The 20,673-nt window shown below is 40.7% G+C and overlaps 1 protein-coding gene across 5 annotated transcripts in view; it reads left to right on the forward strand.

The window, feature by feature from the left end:
• SNX10 (sorting nexin 10) overlaps positions 1 to 15,762 on the forward strand; it is a 66,986-nt gene extending 51,224 nt beyond the window's left edge. For all 5 annotated transcript variants that reach the window (XM_025873062.2, XM_025873061.2, XM_025873060.1 and 2 more), the window contains 5 exons: positions 1,820 to 1,906; positions 5,883 to 5,983; positions 6,411 to 6,509; positions 13,295 to 13,507; positions 13,964 to 15,762. In XM_025873062.2, coding sequence (XP_025728847.1) covers positions 1,820 to 1,906; positions 5,883 to 5,983; positions 6,411 to 6,509; positions 13,295 to 13,507; positions 13,964 to 14,045 — 582 coding nt within the window. In that variant the 3' untranslated portion in view covers positions 14,046 to 15,762. The remainder of the gene's footprint in view (positions 1 to 1,819; positions 1,907 to 5,882; positions 5,984 to 6,410; positions 6,510 to 13,294; positions 13,508 to 13,963) is intronic.
• Positions 15,763 to 20,673: the final 4,911 nt, after the last annotated feature.

A 20,673-nucleotide genomic window follows, 5' to 3' on the forward strand; every position in this document is an offset into this window, starting at 1 on the left:
CAGTTTCCATCTCTGGGCGGCTTCTCTTAGACTTTAATGTGCTTTTGAGAAATAATGGCCAAACATGTTTAGAGCATCATTATATTGTTATCTTGTTTTTATTATCCGTCTTCTAAATGACTTTAAAAATACGTAATGAAAATATTTTAAAGTAAGACTTTGGGAAAGATTAACTCATAATCCCTGGAGACTGAGGCGGGCAGTAGGGCAGAAATCTCAAATTCAAGAACAAAGTGCATGTTGCCTTAGAAGGTGACACTTGATAGGTGGCAGAAGGGAACGTGAACTATTTTTTTTTACTTTAAAAAAAAATCCTCTGAAAAATTCTCATTTATGATCTGTGTAACAGAATGGGAGGTGCTCTGTCCAGAAAACACCATAATCTCTCTTCTGTTTCTGCTCTAGAGCGTTCATAGCCTGCCTCTCAGATGTGCCAAAACAGGGCAGTAAAAAATGCCTAAAATTTCAACTTTGATGCCCCATTTTTTAGACAAAAAGTTTAAATGTTTACAATTAAATTCAATTAGGGGCACCTGGCTGGCTCAGTCCGGTAGAGCATGCAACTCTTGATCTTGGGGCTGTGAGTTTGAGCCCCATGTTGGGTATAGTGATTATTTAAAAATAAAATCTTTAAAAAAAAATCAGGGTGCCTGGCTGGCCCAGTGGGTAGAGCATGCAACTCTCGATCTTGGGGTATTGGGTTTGAGGCCCATGCTGAGTATAGAGGTTACTTAAAAATAAAATCTTTAGGGGCACCTGGGTGGCTCAGTTGGTTAAGTGTCTGACTCTTGATTTTGGCTCAGGTCGTGATCTCAGGGTGGGGTGGGGGAAGACTGAGCCCTGGGGGGGTGGAGGGAGGCTCTCTGCGCTCAGCAGGGAGTCTGCTTCTCCCTCCGCCTGTGTTCCTCCCTCCCCGCCCCCGCTCATGCTTGCTTTCTCTCGCACACTCTCTCTCTCAAATAAATAAAATCTTTAAATAAAATAATTAAATTCATTTAGCAAATTTATGATCACCACGTGAATAAATTATACTTTAAAATTTATTATGCCAAACATGATCATTGTTGTACATGCTTTCATATTTTTAAACTAAGCTTGTTTAGTAAAGAGCACTTTTTGGAAAGTATTGTGTTTTAAACTTTATCCTGTATTTCCAATTCTTATTATCTTTAAAAAGGAACAAGATTATCTGCCATGAATTTTTTTTTAATATTGCTAACTTTTACCCATAACAGGAGGTTATTATGAAGAAGAAATGATTTACTATATGGAAAAATATATTTTAAAAATGGAAAAGTATTGGGTAAAAGGTGTTCATCTTCCTATTAATAAGTTATTGCTGCTTATTCTCATGAAGCTTGGCTGCCTACACAAAGTCGTTTTCATCTCCCATTGCTTGCTTTTCATATGACCTTTGCTACTCTTATATTTTGTTCTAGGAAGTGATTTAGTTTTCCTGTAGAGAGATAAAGAAAGTAAGAAATGGCTGCTTTTAAGATTTGAGAAAATCTGAACATATTTTTCATGATTAAAAATGGAAAACTCAGTTTTTGGGTACACTTTCTTACTCTCCTATAACCTGTAAGACTACCGAGAAGGGCACCCAGCTTGGTTTTGCATTATTTTAAAAATTCCATTTGTGGCACAGTGCTTTTGGACTTCCTGTGGTGCCTGATTCATTAGATTTACTTCTTGTTTTTTAAAGAATTCACGACCGCAGCTCATTTCAGTTTTGCTTTGGTACCATCGCTCCCCTCTGCTCTTTCCAGCCCTGCTTGTGATTCTGAAACACATCTCTTTGTTTGTGATGCCCTTACAGGAGTTTGTAAGCGTCTGGGTTCGAGATCCTCGGATTCAAAAAGAGGACTTTTGGCATTCTTATATTGACTATGAGATATGTATTCATGTAAGTATACAGTCAATAGTCTACGTAGATCGTAGTGATTTTTAGATGGTGTACATCTGATGGGACGCTCTGTTCTACCTAAAATTTAAATTTGTAAAAATTTTCCTAACTCGGAGAACTGAATTTGAATGATTACAAGTAATGCGTGTATCTCAAACGAAGTGGTCAGATGGCTCCTAAAGCTGGAAAATTACTCATTTGCGTTCCTTATTGTACCTTTGCTAATATTAATATTTTAATGTTTATTGCCTTCATGTATGAAGGTGTGAATACATCTAAAATTCCCAGTTAAAGAGTATTTATAGCTCATTAATGGTATTTCTTTATGATCTGTTATAGCATATTTCTGGGTAATATATTACCTGATAAATCTTAGGTTTTGAGAGGATATAGAGCTCTCTGGAAAACTGATATGCGGTGGTTTTATATGTAGAATAAGAAAGTAGGAAATGAACATGTGCAATTATTTTGTCTTATTCCAGATTCTGAGTAATTAATGTAAGTAAGCAACTAGAAATGATGTACTTTATCTGGAAATAATACTTTATTATAATCTTTTGAGTTATGCTGTGTGGTGTGTGGCCTTCTGTGATCATCTGGAACAAGGGTCAGCAAACTTTTGTAAAGAGCCAGGTAGTAAATGTCTTCAGGTTTCTGGGGCATACATTCTCTCTTGAAATTATTCAATTCCTCTGTGGTAGGGTGAAAAGTAGCCATACATGTACATGAATACATGTAACTGTGTTCCAATAAAACTTTAAAACTTTATTTGCAAAGACACGTGTCAGGCTGGATGTGGCCCACAGGTTATGGTTTATTGGCCCCTGATCATGAAGATAGTCACTTTTCCCATCTGATTTAGTCCAGAATTCTCTTGGGAGCATAGAAATAGACTCAGATTTTATCTGTGAGTATATAGGTCAAATGAAGTAAAATTTAGCCACCTTTAATTTTCCATTGTAATAGTTAAATTGGTATATTGGAACCCAAGCATCAGCCATAAAACTTTTCCCCCCTTTCTTCCCTTTTTTTCTTTCCAAGTTCCCTGGCTTAGAAAATAAACTAAAAACTCAGAACTGCTTTTTTTTTTTTTTTTAAGAACTGCTTTTTTGTTGATTGTGTTGAAGGCCACTGCCAGAGTATGCCTTGTATTTTGATTTTGCTTTGGTTTTACTCATAAAGTCACACCAGATACGCATTCTGTGTGGAAAACTATAACATGAGTATGTAAGACTAAGCATTTGAAAATGAAATGAAATTTAGTTACCTTTTTAAATTCCTCCAAAAAATGTGTGGGCTGTTATCACACTTTATGGTAGATGTGAAATTTAATTATCCTCAGGGAGTTAATGAAAGCATAGATTTTTCTCTGCTACATAAATAGCATGAGGTGAATTCAGAAATGTCTATCTCGAGCCAGAAATGATGGGTTCCACAAAAATTATTTGACGGTGTTGTGGCATTTCTCTGAAATGCTAATAAATTGACAATGTATAAATCTTCTGGGCTTGGTAGATAGCAGAAATAAGCAAATAGATTTAGAGGAGCTTAATAAGTTAGTGATCTCAGCATAGTCTGGTCCTAACTGTCCATACCCGTTTATGATTGGGAGTGGATGCAGAGGGGGGCTACTGGAGAGCTTTTGTCAGCCTCACTCAGATGCTAGACCCATAGAGCTTTGCAGGTAGAGAAGCTGGTGGTTAACCCATTTAAACTAACCTCAAGGAGAAATGATACCAGATGACTCTGAAATCTTAGCATTTATTTGGAATTTTAAATTAGTGGACAGTATATACTCTCCTGACCTTGTCCTATAAAGGAAGGACTTACAGATGGGCCAGATGGATTGCCAGTTGACATCCATGTTATTGACATCGACAGTAATTGGGAACAGAGAAATGAAAGGGAGTTGAAATGGACTGAGTCCGTACCTGAGGTGTCAGGAGTCCCTGCAGTGGCCTGGTCGCCTCTGGGGAGGGAGCACCAAGAAGATGTCTGCCCAGGCTTGTTAGGGCATCGTTCTGGTGTAAATGGCCTGCTGTCTTAGTCCCCGAGGGTCACGTTAGGGTGAGGCCCTGGTGTGCTTTGAAATCCACACACGGAATGTTATTGTGCCACAAACTCCATCTGGTGCTTTTTGCTGCCATATTGTCAAAGGTGATGGGGTTTAGACCAATAGCTACTTTGGAGGCAGATGTCTTAACCTCTCTGCCTCCTGAGGTTTTCTGAACTTTATCAAGCTCAGGAGTAGCAGGAACTGTGCCACACGTTTCACAGGAACAGTTTAAGAACCTGGGCACAAAATCACTTACATTTGCCAAGGAAAAGTACTGCTGGGTGCTTATTAAGTGGCAGAATAATAACAATTTTGAAAGAATATAAACCTTGGGGCAAACAATTTTGTCATTTGGCAATGTAAAGGTTATGAAATACAATTTTGAAATAGAATAGAGATCTCCTTACAAAACCAATAGACAAATTTTTGCCAGTCTTGTTTACACAAAGGAGAAAGGAGAAACACCCATATTTACCAGTCTTGGGTTTACCTGAAGGAGAATCATTGCTGTTTTGCTTAGGATGGGGACTCTGTCATAGGTGGCTTTTTCGAAGTCTGCCTTAAGGTAGCTGGAAGGAAACCAACATCTCCTATCTAATAATAATGTTAATAGAAAACATTTGCTAGGTACTTATGAAATAGGTATGTACTCCTTCATCCCCATTTTATCGTTCAGCAAACTGGAGTTCGAATGACCCTCTCAATGGCAGATCCGGGACTGGCATGTGGTTCCCCACGCAGATGCTTGTCCCTCTGCACCACACGCCTCACTCTACCTTGCACATCCAGTAGAGGAGGATGCTGTTCTCTTGTTTAAAAGTGAGTTCAGGACACCCCAGTGACTCTCTGCACCTGGAGGTCGCAGGATGAAGAGCTCCCCAGCATCTAGACAGCCTAGCCCCAACTTCCCCCTGGGCAGTGTGGGCCCCCCCATGGGGGCTGGTACGGATGCTGTGGTGGACACAACCTTTCCTCCACATAGTTGGCCCCCAGCCCCCACTCCACGCCTCACCCTCCCCGGGACATCCTGATCACAGCCTCAAACAACCAAGATTACACAGTGGAGAATCGCATCTGGGTGGGCATGTCTGCCTTGATCCTGATGGTTCTTGGGGTGTTGCTGCTTCCGGCTCAGCAGAGTCAGAGAAGACCCCCCCATCAAGATGCAGACAGGAGATAAACGTTAAGAGAGAGAAGACCCACCATTCAGTGAGTTAGAACATTGGAAGTAAAACTGATGACACCAATAGGTTCTGGAAGAAAATCTGGGCGTAAGATGGGGAAACAGTCTGATGAGAATGTTCAGCGTATAAACATGGTTTGGGTGCAGGAAAATGTCTGGGTTGATGCTGGTAGCAGCTCTTTTGCAATTGAACTGTGGTAATTTCCCTTCCCTCTACCCCCCAAAAAAGTGATTTCAGGATGCCTGGTGATTTGTGTGATTGTACTGACAGCCATATCAAGGATATGATGGCTTCTTGTGGTGTCTTATCAAGGGCTGTAAGAAGGGGGTCTCTAATTCCCAAAGGCTTCTGCAGCTACACAGATGGATGGATGGATGGTGTTAAAATGGAAGGGATAACCCTGAGTTTTTATTGGTCATTTAGACTTCAGGATTTGTTTCATTTTTATGATTCATCTTTGAAAGCAGCACTAACAGGTGAGCAAGAGGCTACCTCAGGACTCAGGGAAGGGCGGGGTAATGCCTTGCCCCAGGACAACACTGCTCATTGATGTCATCCCATCTGCCTTCAGGGATATTCTGCTGGTGGGTTTTGTGCAAGATGGGAGTCTAGCATAAATGCAGATGTATTTTTGGTTTTTAAAATGCATATGGGTACATATAGTGAGTTAGAGATGTAAGAAAAAACAATTTTTTTTCCCTAAGTGAGGCTTAAATGTTTCTTTTTCTTTAAACAGACCAATAGCATGTGTTTTACCATGAAAACATCCTGTGTGCGAAGAAGATACAGAGAATTTGTGTGGCTGAGGCAGAGACTCCAAAGTAATGCATTGCTGGTGTAAGTGATTTAGATAAGTGATATGGAGGAGACTTTATTATTACATTCAACATTTTAAAATTTGTTGTGCTTTAAGATACATAATATATGAAGGATTTTGTAGGCTTTCTTCTTGATTGCAATATACAGCTTTAGTTTTCTGGCTACTGCATCTGAATTCAAAATTTACCACTTGAATTTCCCCAACTCGATGAGTATTGACCATGAAAGGCCTCAAAAATGTTTAAAAATGGGTTTTTCTTTAAGTTAATGAATTTTCTCATAGCCTTATTATATAACTATAATATATATGCCATATAATACACATACAACTATGTGATAGTTACACGATAACTCTCACACATAATTTGCTTTCACTTTGAGGGATTTCTGTCACTAAACCACCTTGATTTGATGATTAAAATAATTTTTTTTTCTTTCTCATAAGACAACTGCCAGAACTTCCATCTAAAAACCTGTTTTTCAACATGAATAATCGCCAGCATGTAGATCAGCGTCGTCAGGGTTTGGAAGATTTCCTGAGAAAGTAAGTGCACAGAAACTCTTGTGGCCAGACAGGAGTTGTGAGCAAAGTGCTTTGCAAGAGTCGAGTGTCCTATAATTATGTCGGGGAGAAGATCACCATTCTGAAGTGCTGATGATGATAATCTTGGAGGCGCCGGGCTCAGTAGTTCATTTCCTATATAAGAGCTCCATCTTGTGGCTCACATCATATGGTGCACATCCGGGACCATATCTTCTAGAAGGAAAACAATGAGCTAATTGAGTCAGATAATAAATCTGCGCACAGTCCCTGAAGCTATAAAGCAGAGCCAAATTACCTGGGAGTTTAGCTGACAAAAGTAAAATTTGCCAGGAGGCAAATGTGCTTTATTAAAAAGGTACTTCTTAAAAACTGTCTTTATTTACAACATTTAGGACTGACAGACCAAAATCAGCTCCACCATGGGCTGCTAGTGAATACTTTCCTGGGCTCTTCTAAAGAAAGAGTTTAACTGTACTCTCTGGAGGGCATGTTTGTTTATAAGGGAGTAGTTATTGGTGTTTGAATAGTTTGGGTTATTAACTCTGGATTGCTTGGTTATGGCAGATACTGCAGTTAAAGTGACTTGAATTTGCACTACTGTAATTTCTTTTTTTCCACTCTGGAATGCTAGAATACCCATCCCATGAAACAGCACATTGTTTGTACTCAGACACTGAGGCCACATCTTGGCTCTGCTACTTATTGGCTGGGGGCTTGGGCAAGTCTTAAACGTCCTCTGTGCTTGCATTTTACCGTCCATTAAATGGGGTTAATAATGGTAGGAACTTTGTAAAGTTGTTGAGAGGATTAAGTGAGTTAATGAAGGTAAAGCACTCACATCAGTCTGGCATGTAATGTGTGGTCTTGGCCATTATTATTTTAATCCACTTAGACATGAAATAGCTTTGAGCTAATTTTTCCAACTTCCTATTTTATAGATTAGGAAATAGGCCGAGTCATGGGACTACTAGTTGGTGGCAGGGCCCAGTTTCCTAAGCTCCCTTTCTTTTTCTCCTGACTTCAGGATCTGAAGTAATCTCCCTTGGAGTTCACTACGTGGGACCTTACAGCTAGCCTGAAATAATATACTGCCTTCTCCCCATATGGCTCACTCATAAAGGGTTTGGATATTAAGTATGCACATGAATATTAATATTTATTTCCATTAGGTTGATATAGTGTCTTTCCTGGGAAGGGGTCATGGAGACATCCGAAACATCCAAGATTATAAATTGAGGGAGGGCCAGAAAGGAAAAAAGCCAGAGGAATAAAAATGACAAGAGACCAGAAGCACCCATTATGTGAGCCAAGGCCTCAGGGACTGTTACAGTGGTATTCTTTTGGATCTCACAGGCGTGACAGAACAAAGGCCTGGTCAGGTTTTTTCTGCCCATTCCCTTTGGAGACAGCTCTGATCTTAATTGTTGTCTCTCCGAGACCCAGGTGGCTGATGGTGTCTCCCTTAAGATGTGGCCCATGAGTCTAAGTTTGCTGAGCAGCCTGTCAGTGCAGATGCAGCTCGGGGAAGCCACAGACTGGCCGTTGGCAGTGAGGCCTGGACGGGGACAGCCAAATCCTGCAGTCCCTGTCAGCCCCAGGAAGCTGCTTTTCTTCTGTAGAGACGTCTCTTTATTGGAGGCCGAAGGACGGCATGTGTCTCTGTATTTATATCGGGAGTTCGGCATGGGGCGTGTGTTTTTGACCAGGAATCACTTCACTGTTTTGAAAACGACCTTTCCTTCCACAGTTGATCTACCAAGTTCATGACTGAGTGAGGTTGCTCGGCTGCAGGGCAGGCAGGCTGGTGCTCCGTTATTTCTGCATACTGTGCCATTTGGCTGCTTGCTGATTGCATCTGATGCGGACATCCTAGCGGAAGGGATCCTGGAGATGAAGCTTGAGGAGCTAGGTTCCGGGTCTCCCAGGAATCACAGCTCCTAAATTTTTTCTGGCTATCTGACCTTGGAAAAGTCCCTTAATTCTTGTGTGTCTCAGTTTGCTATAAAGAGTGCAATCATGTAACACAGGCACTGCTTGACCTCATTGGTTGTGTCGTTAAGATGACGCATTGGAAAGGACTCTGCAAACCTATTTGTTAAGTGTCTACTCCGGGCCAGGCTGGGTCCTGGGGAAATAGGACTGCACGCAATGGACACACATCCTTACCCTCTTGAAGCTTCCATTCTCGTGGGAAAGTACTGTGTCCATATCAGGGGATAGCTAAGTTTGTTGAAATTGGACCTGGATGATCACCTAGAAGTCCACTCACGCAGCAGACACCGAGTTCCCTTGTATTTTCATTTGTCCCACTATAGTATGTGAACGTCAGTCTCCAAGCTGATGGGTTTCACAGTAAAGATGACAGCTGGTGCTTCCGCATGGTTTGAACCTGAAGGAAGCAAGGAGTCTATCCTACCACATGGTTGGATTCAGGCCTGGCCTAAATGGCCTAAACACTGTGGCCCCTCCGGATCCTCCTCACCCTCCATTCTGTGCCTCTCACATTCTGGTGCATGGCGCTCCTGTTCTTTGCCCAGTTTGTGTAGAAGTAACAACCTCGCAGGTCTTTGCCCCTGGCATCCCCTCAACCCAAGCCCACTTGGGGAGGCTGGACACGGCATTGCAGCTCAGCCTGGCTCGGCGCTGGGTCCTAATCCCAGCGTGACACCCCCCGAGGCCCCACTGGCTGCCCGGTAAGGAAGGTCATTATCATTATCAATAGCCTGCACTTTTTTTTTTTGTAGAGCACTTTTAGGAACTTGAGACAGAAGACACCCCAGCATTAAAATGTGAAATATGCTTGTGCTGTAGGTTTTTAGCATGTATTTCTAAAATCTGTTTTTTTATGGAGGTTTTGAAGTTTCGAACCGAGAACACTATGTATGTTCAAACTCTTTGAAACCAAAATGCTGCTGTCTCTGCACATATTTGTGTTTATAAGTATAAACTTAGAAGTTTAGAATTTGTTTTTTCACCTTGAGGTGAAATTATACATCTTTAATAACAAAGTACATATCCAGGCCAGTCTTTATAAAGGAACTGAGAACTTGTTTCTTTGACTAAGTGCCAAATAATAGGTTATGCCATTTATTGAACACTTGCTCTGTGTTTAGCTTTTTACATGTTCTATCTCCGTTCCTACGGTATTATTAGGAATTGGGTATCATCTTGATTATATACACAAGGAAATTATAGGAAAGGTGGAAGCATCATATTAATTCCCAGAACTGGCAAGTTCATAATTACTAGAACTCTTAAAGCTAGCTAAATTTGGTCAGTATGATTGTGACATTTTTCAAATGTATTCATTTTCTCTCCATCTTGGCTATAATCACACTTTTGGATTTTTCCACCCCCGGCTAATTATAAATTGTAAGTCACTTCTACTAATAGTTACGGAAAAAGAAAGTTATGGGTTAAAATAATAAACTGTTGGTAAGTCACTAGCTATAAACATGGCCGTCCTACTAATTTATGTTTGATTCATACCGCGAATGGGAGCCAGCTTTTCCTTCTTTACTGAATTCATCCTGTTACTATAACTAAATGCACCTTACAGTGTAGACTTTTGTATTACAGTTTTGTATTTCTTAAAAATTTAAGGAATATTATAGTTTTTTACAAAAGGATACCACGGAAACCCTAGTTTTACACACACACTCACACACACACTTTTTTTTATAAATCTTTGCGTTCAATAGAGGGCACCATAGCACAGATCATGAATGTCTTCAGTGAAGATTTGTAGGTCTTATTTTTTTTCTCATGGTAAAGAGGTAAACAGGCTGAATTAATTTTTTTTTCCTACATCCCACTGCTAACCTTCCACACTCTGTACATATGTGTATATATCATTATATTGGGTTCAGTAGACAGGGCATCCTTAGTTAGGATTCAGTGGTTTTGCATAGCTGTATATTGTTCCCAACTGAACCAGTATATAATACACCTAATACAATCATGTTGAGGAAAACCAGATTTTCATCTGTGTCCAATTCAAGGGAAAAACAGGATTTGCTTTGTTTAGTTTAAAGTTGTTTTTGAGAAAAGGAATAACTTTGGGCTCATGTTGTAAATATCTTTTCAGACATTTCTTTAAAATTCTAGAGGCTGTTTTTTGGTTGTTTTATAAAGGCTTGAAAATTATATACATTTATTTTTATGGAGCCTTATAAAGATGACATTTTATTGACCGTTTTACAAAGTACTCTTTGTATCAAGCTTGAAGTTGATTTTCTGCTATTTGATTTGTTTGTGGAAAATGTGGCACAAATATGACTAAGGTGAAAATAGGATTTAATATTATGATGATCAGGCAGTCACAACATTCTCTGAAATACAGTAAACCAGATACTCCTTAAAATGAACTAGCTATGCTCAGCGAACCAGGTGGGAAAATATTTCCAAAATTTGGTATTCTCAATTGCGAGATGAAATACCTGAGAGCAAAAATCACGAATATGCTAAAAAGTTATTTTGCTTATTTAAAAACCCATCCCCATGGAGCACGGTAGCATAAATTTAGCCCGCCAGTCAGAGGGCCTTCCAGCAACCAAAACCGTGCCTAGCAGGGGCCCTGTTTTTTTTTTAACTCCAGGCCCGTGTGGTCAGATCTCGCCTCCCTGCCACCATGGCCACATCCTCCCACTTCAGAATTGTGAGCAGGCTGTGTGTGGGCTGCGCTCCCTCTCGCTTTTCATGGGCATGTCCTGCAGATGGCAGTAGTAAGCAGAAAAGAAAACACTGGGAAATAATGAGTCTAATGTACAGTAAAATTGGAAATTGAATTATAGTTCAAGAAAAAGGACAGTAGCCTTGAGGTCCCGATCAACCTGGACTCTGATCACTTTTGTTTGCTGTACCCATGTGTTAGGTTACTAGCAAGTTAATAACCGCGCGTGAGCAGTTCAAGGCTCAGTAGAATTGCTTTAGACATGAAATAAAGCTAAAATGAATTTGTGTCCAATATCATTGGCATTAGTGCTCATTACTTTTGTGGTGTAAGACCTCGAACCATCTAAAATCAATTTTAAAGATTACCTATTATTTTATAAAGAAAATAAAACACATTTCCAACAGAAATAAAACAGTGAGCCTAATCCTATGAGCAGTTACTTGTTCGTGGCTGGCAGGAAAACCACCGACAGGACACAGGAAACTCTGTGCAAACTTCACGGCGAATGCGAGTTAATATTAATGGGTTGTTGCCCTATAAATCTTCTCTTGATTTGAAGTATTTAAAACAAGAGTGGTAAACATTTGTAAATGTAGAAAATAAATCTCAAAGAGTAGTAAAGGGATTTACTACTTTACTACTTGTCCTTGGTAAATTAATCTTTATCATGTGATATGGTCATCTTTTGGGAGAAGCCAGGGCGGAGGGTGGGGAGGGAGGGGAAGTACTTAGCTGCTTTGCTGGAGAATTTGCCCTTTTAAAAGGCACAAAGGTTTAACTTTTCCTTTTAGTAGGCCAGTAAAAATATTTTCCCAAGCTACATTTGGGAAGCCTGTTGAAGCTAGATTTTCATCATGATGCTATACATGTGTAGACTTTTGCCTTGAAGAAATAATTCTGTTTTATTTTGGAGAAAAGGAAATCTTCTAATGACCTTGGATTTTAAGAAAATTGACATGAATGGCTAAAAAAGATTTACTTTTCTAATTATTTGTGTAGAAATGCAGAATATAAGGGAAGGTTCATTTGGTCTGAAATACATAATCTGTGTTTCAGAGAGCTCTCTGTGCAAAATCCCATGTTGGGCAAAATTATCCTCAGGTTTTTGTGTTTTAGTTTTGTCCCCTCTGTTGGGTCTGAGCGCCTTGTAATATATCATTATTGAACTATTCATAGAGACGAAATTATCATACATCAAGATCTTTCCTAAAATGGTAAAACCAGTTTTTATTTAAAAGTAAGGGTGTACTTTGGCTTAATTTCCTGTTCTGAAACATGCATTTCAGGGGAAAAAAACAACATTCAGTGATAATATGAATTTGAGCAGGTATAGAATTGTTGGAGTTTTTTTAGTTTTTTAGTTTTCCATGTAGTTCTGATGCACCGGTTGAAATCTGTACTGTCTTTGTAAACTTTGACCTTGTATGTACTTAGCACAAAATTATCGTATTTTAAGTGTATATATGGTAAAATCATTGGAGTAATTTTATTTGGTGGCGTATTTTAACAACTAGAAACACAGTGCCATGAAAGATTATGGAGAGATTTCTAGTCCATCTTAGGTTTTCCAAAAAAGCCAGCTCTCAACCCAGCCCTTGTAAACATGTACATAAGCACACTCGTAAAGTTTTAAGATGTAAAACATGCTGAGAGACGTATTGGCTTTTTAATACAATTTTTAATAGTCGTTGAAAGTTTTGATGTTTCATGACAGCTTTGCCAAAAAAGATCACAGAACTGACCTACTGGTTGGCAGTAAAACATTTTTTTTGAGTAGCACACATTTCTATGACCATAAGCAAAATCTTTCCATAATTAATCCACATGGTCATAACAGATGGTTAAATTGAAGAAACGTCCTTGAAGTTATTCTTTTAACAGATGTTCTTAACTATTAGCTTCATGTTTTTACTCACCTAAATTTCCAAATAATTGAATAAAAAGTTAACATATGCTTTCATCCTTTTAATAGGCAAAGTCTTTAATTGATGCAAAGTTTGCCCAGTGGAGAGATGACTTCGGTGGCACCCTTCTAACGTGTTGCTCTCTCCTAACCCTCTAATTGTCCATCCCCGACCACTGATCATTTCTCCCTTTTCCTCTCACACAGGGTCCTCCAGAACGCACTCCTGCTCTCAGATAGCTGTCTCCACCTCTTCCTGCAGAGCCATCTGAATTCGGAAGACATCGAGGCTTGCGTTTCTGGGCAGACTAAGTACTCCGTAGAAGACGCCATTCACAAGTTTGCCTTGATGAACCGGCGTTTCCCTGAAGAAGACGAAGAAGGAAAAAAAGAAAACGACATAGATTATGATTCAGAAAGGTATTTCCTTGCATTTCTATGTAATGCGCATGTGTTTGTATAATACAGAGTGCACATATGCGTGTGTGTAGACATATAGACACACTTCACTTTTTTGTTGATGTAATACTAAGATAATGAAAAAATTAATTGACTGAGATTTTATTGAGCTGTGACAGCTCATCATAGCAGTCTTCACACACACCTCCACACTGAATTAATGAATGCAGTAGAAATTCAATTATCTGCATTCTGATTATGTGACTTTCATTTAGTCAGACTTGAATTATTCGCGTTTAAATTATCTAGCTAAAAAAATATCCAACTGCACTCCAAATGGCTAATTAAAAGTCCAAATTTCCTGTCTCTCTTTTGTGACTGGAGATAATTAAAGTTCTCCTCTGTTACTCAGGCTTTGAGTGTGTTGTGAAAACCAATTTCCTCTTTTTATTATTTTCCCCCTCTCTTCTTTCCCAGTTCATCCTCTGGGTTTGGACACAGTAGTGATGACAGCAGTTCACACGGATATAAAATGAGCACCACTCCACAGGAATCCTGAAAAATAATCCTCATGTTACCATCTTAGGAAGAGCAAATGATGTCCACTCATGGAGGAGAAAGCTTGCTAATAATATATCCTTACCTAAAGCTCACTGTCATGACATTAGGCATTTAAATTCTTAAAGATGTTGCGTTGTTTATTAGTTATTTTTATGTTGTCTTATTTCTGGCTCAGCTTCTGTAAAAAGCTAAAAGGCCTGTGAATGCAAGTCCCCTTTAGAGGCAAACATGGGCAAAAACAAGATCCTGCCCTGGAATGAAATGATAGATCTGTTTAGAAAAACCTACTTGGTTTTACTCAATTTTAAAAAATAGGTATATAGGTAGCCTGCATTTAAAAATCCAGATAGCGCTTTCCTTCTTGTATCCGTGGTACAGTGTTCGCATAAACACAGCTTGTATGATCTTAACCACTGTGGAGCCTGACGGCATAGAGCAGGCCGCCTCTGCAGACATGTGGCTGATATTTTGTGGGCACCTCCCCTGCACTGGGAAAGACACTTTTTGCTTTTGGGTGTTTGATTGAAATATTTTAAGAAGCTTCACCTTTCCAGTATTTTATGTCACACTTAGATGGAAAAGTGTATCTTATGAATAGAGACATGTTAAAATAAAGTTGATGTCTTAGACAATAACAGAAATAGTGATAGTCATGTTGCTTATATTTACAATATACAGATTCAGAAATACATTTTCATTGTCTAGATTCACACATGGTTTCTGGAAACAAATAGTTTGCTTTCATTATCGTGTGATTAGAATTTACGGGTTAACTATTTTCGGACTAAATGTGCAATTTCTTATCACTAGGTAACTTTCAGTGTCAATGGTGGTTCTTTGTCACTTATTTTCAAGTTAGAAGTGGGATCTTATAAAAATTAGTAAGTTTATCAATAAATATTCCCGTAATTTAGAAAAGAATGTCAACTTGCTAATTTAAGAATTATTCATTTTTAAAAAGCCCTTTCTTTAAAGGTGTCTGCCTGAGGATTGGTACATTTAATAAAATGTCTTCTTTTTTAGTGGCCCAAAGATAAAAGGTCTTAGATAAACTACACTGAACTTCAAATTTCAGATGAGGCAGCATTTTCTTGAGATAATTATCCAAGTTTCTTCTTCATTGAATGGTATGAAATATCTCTGAAACCACCAGGAAGATATTTTTACATAACCGAAACGACTTGTTGCTTTAATTAAATGTTACCTCACCTCGTTTTATTTTAACTGGGAATTTAAAAGTTACTGTATTATTAAAAAGTCTTTGAAATGCTCATAACTAAGAACAGAAAAAAATTAAATTTAGAATAAGAATGATCTTAATTTTTCCTTCTTGTGTTTTGTTTGGTCCAAAACATTATTGAGCTTTTGTAAATATTTTGATTTAATGTATCTCAGATCTTGTTACTTTATCATCTGAGACTTATTATTTTAATACAGGGGAAAAAAGATTTAGCAATTTCTTTTTATCTTGCTAACGTGTGAAGTTTGCCATCCAGTCATTTAAGAGCGATCCTTAGCTTGCTGGCAATGTGTATTTGAATTCACATCATTTCTGTTTTACAGCAGTTTTTGAGAAGCATGTAATGTGCCACCGATTATCATATTATTTTTAGATGATGTAACATAGCCATCAAAATTGACATTAAGTATGCCTACTACTGTGGTATGTAAACTTCATAAGATCATCGTTTTCACATTAAACGTGAAAAAATCAAGTTCAGTTTGTTGGCTCACTTATTTTATAGAAGAGGATAGATTTCTTCTGACTTACACCTAAATTCAGTGTGTTTTTGAACAAGCAGTAAATTTTAGTGAGAAACTTTGGTAAGATCTGGTTTAATAGTCACTATAGTTGTGCACATTTGAGGCTTTTAGCCTTGGTTTGGTGGTTGTGATATCTAAGCACTGGCTTCTTAAAACTGATTTTCTGCAGCTGAGATATTGAGGTGAACTTCAGCCCCCAGTGGCTTTCTGGCTTTGTTCTAGTCCCTTATTTTTCTCTGGCATATTTTTATAAAGCTTTCTCTAGGAAAAGAACATAATTACTAAGTAACTAAATTAAATAGATGTTTATTTAAAACTATCTTTAATGGAACTTAATTTTAAAGAATTCTAATCTTGGATGCTTTATGATTTACATACAGCAAAACTGTATTTCCCTGGCTAATTCTGAAAGGGTAAATGATTCACCTGTAAAGCCATTTTATGTGTTTTGTTTGAGAACTGATTTTATACATAACCCAGAGGTGTCAACAATGAAAGTCAACAACCTGTTACTTAGGCTTCTTTAAAGTCTCACTTGGAAGAAAGTGATCTGGATTCCAGTTAAAATTTCAAGTTTTTAAAAATTACTAAGGAAAAACAGAAATGTTTATTTTTAAGTAGTAATGTCCCTTAAGATATTAAGTATCTTGCAGGAGCTTTTCAAGCCTAATGCACATTTTACTGAATAATTAAATACAAACGAGATATGCCATAACCTTACTATAATAAGGTAAAAGAATAAAATTTCTTTTATGGCTATTAAGAACATAAATTTACATAGCCTACTCACAATTACCGTTATATCCAACAGTAAATTGAATGCTGTTTTGAACTCTGTTTTTTTGGTGCCTTAAGGGTTCATCATTATTGAGCTACTGTGGTACAAATACAGTTTTCAGTATTTCAGCTATCAAGAAGACCCTTTTCCATGAAAGTCCCCTACAGTTTTAAGACAAAAATAACAAAACAAAAGCTTATTCTGTTTCTAAATAGTTTTCCTCTTAATATTTAAATTGCTTAGTGTCCTATGAGTTCAATGTAGCATCTTTTCAATGGAGAAAACCATTTATTTCAACATAATTTTCTCTTTTTGTTTAGAATATAGACATTTTCTTACTTTATTATACATAAACACATTTTCAAAAAGAAATGCCGTCTGAAATTAATTACCGCAGTGTGACATTCAAAGCATAGATACAATTTTCTTTGCAAATAAAAGTCCTAAGACATTAATACACTATAATGGAGTTCAAAAATTGTAGAAGAATGGAAGCAAGCAACAATTTCTTTAAAATTTGAAATATTTACAAAGGCCTTTGCCTCCATTCTTTGCCATATGCATCTCACAAATGAGTCACCATTGTCCCTTGAAGTCAGACAGAATTGCTCTTCACTCTTGTTGCAAACTTTTCTAGATCATTATTATGAACACTGAATTGGACACTATTTTAGCTGCGCAAACCCTGGTAGTTAATGATCCTTTTCTCTTTCTCCAAAATTCCAAAGACTTCTTTTCAAAAGATAAAGAGAAGAGAAGAGAAGAGGGGGAAAAAAATTAAGCCACAGTTATCTGCTGAATGTAAACTCTAGTCTAAAGACACTATGCAAATGGCTTCTGCTAAGGAGGAAAATACCCTTTCTGCCCCGCCACAGAAGTGTAGATTCATCCCAAACCCCACACCGTTTGTCTTGGCTGCTGTAGAGGCACAGCACGGGCATAACTTGTGGTTGTGTTTATGTTAGTTTCTTACCTCTGGGTCTTCTTTATAGCTTTGCCCCCACCCCACTGGCGGTGGCGCTCCCGCCGCTGCACCCTCGGCCGCCTGTTGGCTGCGGCGCCTCGGCGGCTCGCGCACACTCCCCCGCGCCGCGTCCCGCACACGCGCGCTCCCGCCGCCTCCCGCCCGGGCTGCGGCGGCGACTGGGTGGCAGGTAGCGAGCCAGCCGGCCTCCGTCCGGTAACCCATGGCAACCGCCCTGGTAACCCATAGCAACTGCGCTGCGGAAAGGGAAAAAAAAAGAAACCCCGGGGCGGGGCGGGGCGGGGCGGGGGCGGCGGGGGGTGGTGAGTGGAAACAACGACCGCAAAAAGAGCGATTTACAGCACAAACCTGCAGCGCCCTCTCCCCTGCCCCACCTGCCGCCGGCGTGGGCACCGCGAGGCCCCCTTCCCAATGTGCAAATGACAACTCTGGCTGCTTGGAAAATAAGAAAACGAGAATGCAGAGGGACCTCGGTGGGGGGGGGGTTGGTGCTTGGAACAGCGATGCCCCCCCACCCCCCGCCCCAGGCCTCCGGGCTCAGTAGTCTCCTGGGGCCCCGCTGGGTTTGTGAGCGCGCGTGGAGCCGCGACCCCGCCGCTCCGGTGGGTTTCGGGACGGCTGGGTCGGGGTCGGCCGCGCGGGAGCCGGGGGAGGCGGCGGCGGCAGCGGCGGCGTTGTTGTTGCGGTCTAGACCGGAGTCTTTGTTCTGCAGATGCTCGCGGCGCTGCGGCCCCCGGCCCCGCCAGCCGGCTCGAGAGAGGGTGTGACGGCGTGCCGCCCGGGCTTGGAGGCGGCGAGGCCTGGCGGGGCCCCGCGAGTGCCCCGGGGTCGCGGCGAGGCTGGGGCACAACCCCCGCGCTCCCTATGTGTTATCTAAGCACGCACCGCACTCATTAGTTAAACCTCTTTCCTCTCCAGTCTCGCCAGGACCTCACAGCCTGCTGGGCGGACGCACCGTCGCCTTAACTCGCCTCCCCGCGTCTGGAGAGGGAGGGGACAGTCGCGCTTGGTGGCGGGACTGGGCCCCGGGGTAGAAGCGCGTGCCTCCGGGTCCAGGAACGGCCGTGGGTCAGAGTTTAATGTCTGTGTGTGCGGGGGAGGGGGGTGAGGAACAGGCGGGCAGACAAAAGTCCTCCACCGCTTTAGGCTGCGGGCCCAGAAGCGGGGCGGTGTTCTTCGCCTGGAAGAAAGAGGTGCGCGGCCGGTGGCATAACGCGGTGCAAGGCCGCGGGAGGACAGAGGGAGGCGCTGCCGGGGCAGCGCCGTGGCGGCACCTGCCCGCGGGAGAACGCGCCGCCTGGGGTCGGGCTGGTTGTCCGCGTGGTGGAGTGGTGTTAGGGGTTCCAGGTGGAAGGAACCTGCGCCCCACATAGATTTCAGTCCGTGTTTAGGAGTATCGTCTGCTCGCTCGTGTATTCGCAGAATCCCCCAGCCCTCAACGAGATGATGCAGGAAGCATCCGGGGACTGGTTCCATTCAATACCGAGCCCTTAGGCCCACGCAAGTCCATTCCACAAGGAGCGGTACTGGGGTGAAGACCGGCCGCCCTAGGAAGCTGAAGTCCACAGTTCTAGGTCTAGTTCAAATGAGCTGTGATTCCAAGCTCATTTTGATGTTTTAAAAAGGAAAACTTGACTTGGATGATTTTTGAACTCCTTTGAGTTCAATGATTTTCCCTCTGTAGATGTGTACCAGTTACAAATACAAATAGCAAGCCATCAGCAACATCTTTTTGGAGGCAAAGACCTACAAAAGTGTAACACACACTCACTTGTACAATGCAGGTTCCTGAACAGGTGATTAGATCAACAGTGTTTTATCTAACTTTTGTTGGTAGACAAAAGGGAATCTGGCAATGTAAAGAATGGTATTTTAATCCTTTCATAAAGAAAAGAATCTTCCAAATGTATATTTTTGCTGCCACAGATCCTGGGGAAACTTGGTTTATTTCCACAAATACGCACGTTCTGGGTTCCACTGCCTACTACGCACCTGGCACAGAGACATGTGAACCCTTGGAGGTAAAAGGTAGCTCCTTGCGTGCCTGGGGATCCATTCAGTACCATCCCAGCCCTCTGCATCATGGTGTACTGGGAGCCCTGTGCTTTAATTTAATTTTTTTTTTAACAAAAGCAATTACAGAAAAGTGCAAATTTAACGTGTGACATTTAACATTTTGCCGTGGCAGGCAGCCTCCAATTAAATGGGGCCTTTCTGCAGAACAACAGGAGCCAAAAGGCCTTGTGTCATGGAGTAATGTAAGACACAATCTGGCCTGCAAACGCACAATGAATCGGGAAGGATTTATGTAATTAATTGACCAGTCTTAACCTGTTATCGTGATGTAAGGAATTTGGAACTCATTAATTTGGGCTCTGACAGATTTCATATTAGAGCTGGCAAATATGGATTGAACCTCTTATTCTTGTAGCAGCTGGAATTTCCGTGACAGTGAGGATTAGTGAAGAAGACCTATTGCTGGAGTCAAACTGCCTCTTTGTAATCAGTAGCCCTGCTCTGCATTAAACGGATAATGAAAAAAAAAAAAGGGAAGAGCCGTATTACCTGGCTGAAGAAGCGGAAGGGGCTTGTGTTCACTCTGCTGGCATGTGTGTTGAGCTCCAGCATTTGCAGTTGAATGGAAACATTAATTTCAATCATAAAGTTAGGTGGTTTCCCAAGCACCTTGAAAGAATGAGAAGGTAGAGGGGTCTCAGGGTCAGGTTTGGTATTGTTGTCAAAGTTAAAAGGGCTGAAAAGACTGAGCCTTTGAATTTCCTCTATGTGAACACAGAGACTGTATGAGGAAGGATACAGAAGTCCTCTGAGGGGCAAATGGTGTTTCTTGTAATGTCGTAGCCACCAATGGGCAATTCAGAGACTTGAAGGAGAGCCTGGCTTTCTCAGGAGCCACTCACTGTCTCCTGCTCAGAGCTCTTTCATGGACCTCACGAAACTCAGAAATCACATAATGAGCCTTTCATTTGATCATCTAATCTCTGTCCCCTCACAGTATATGATGTCTAGTGAATCACCCCTTTGGAAATGTCTAATTTCTTTTTTGAGATTTTAAGAAAACCCACTAAAAACCTAACTTTC

This window comes from Callorhinus ursinus, unplaced genomic scaffold (genome assembly GCF_003265705.2).
Source record: "Callorhinus ursinus isolate GAN/ISIS: 27379988/994484 unplaced genomic scaffold, GSC_fseal_2.0 scaffold12, whole genome shotgun sequence".
Lineage (NCBI taxonomy): Eukaryota > Metazoa > Chordata > Mammalia > Carnivora > Otariidae > Callorhinus > Callorhinus ursinus.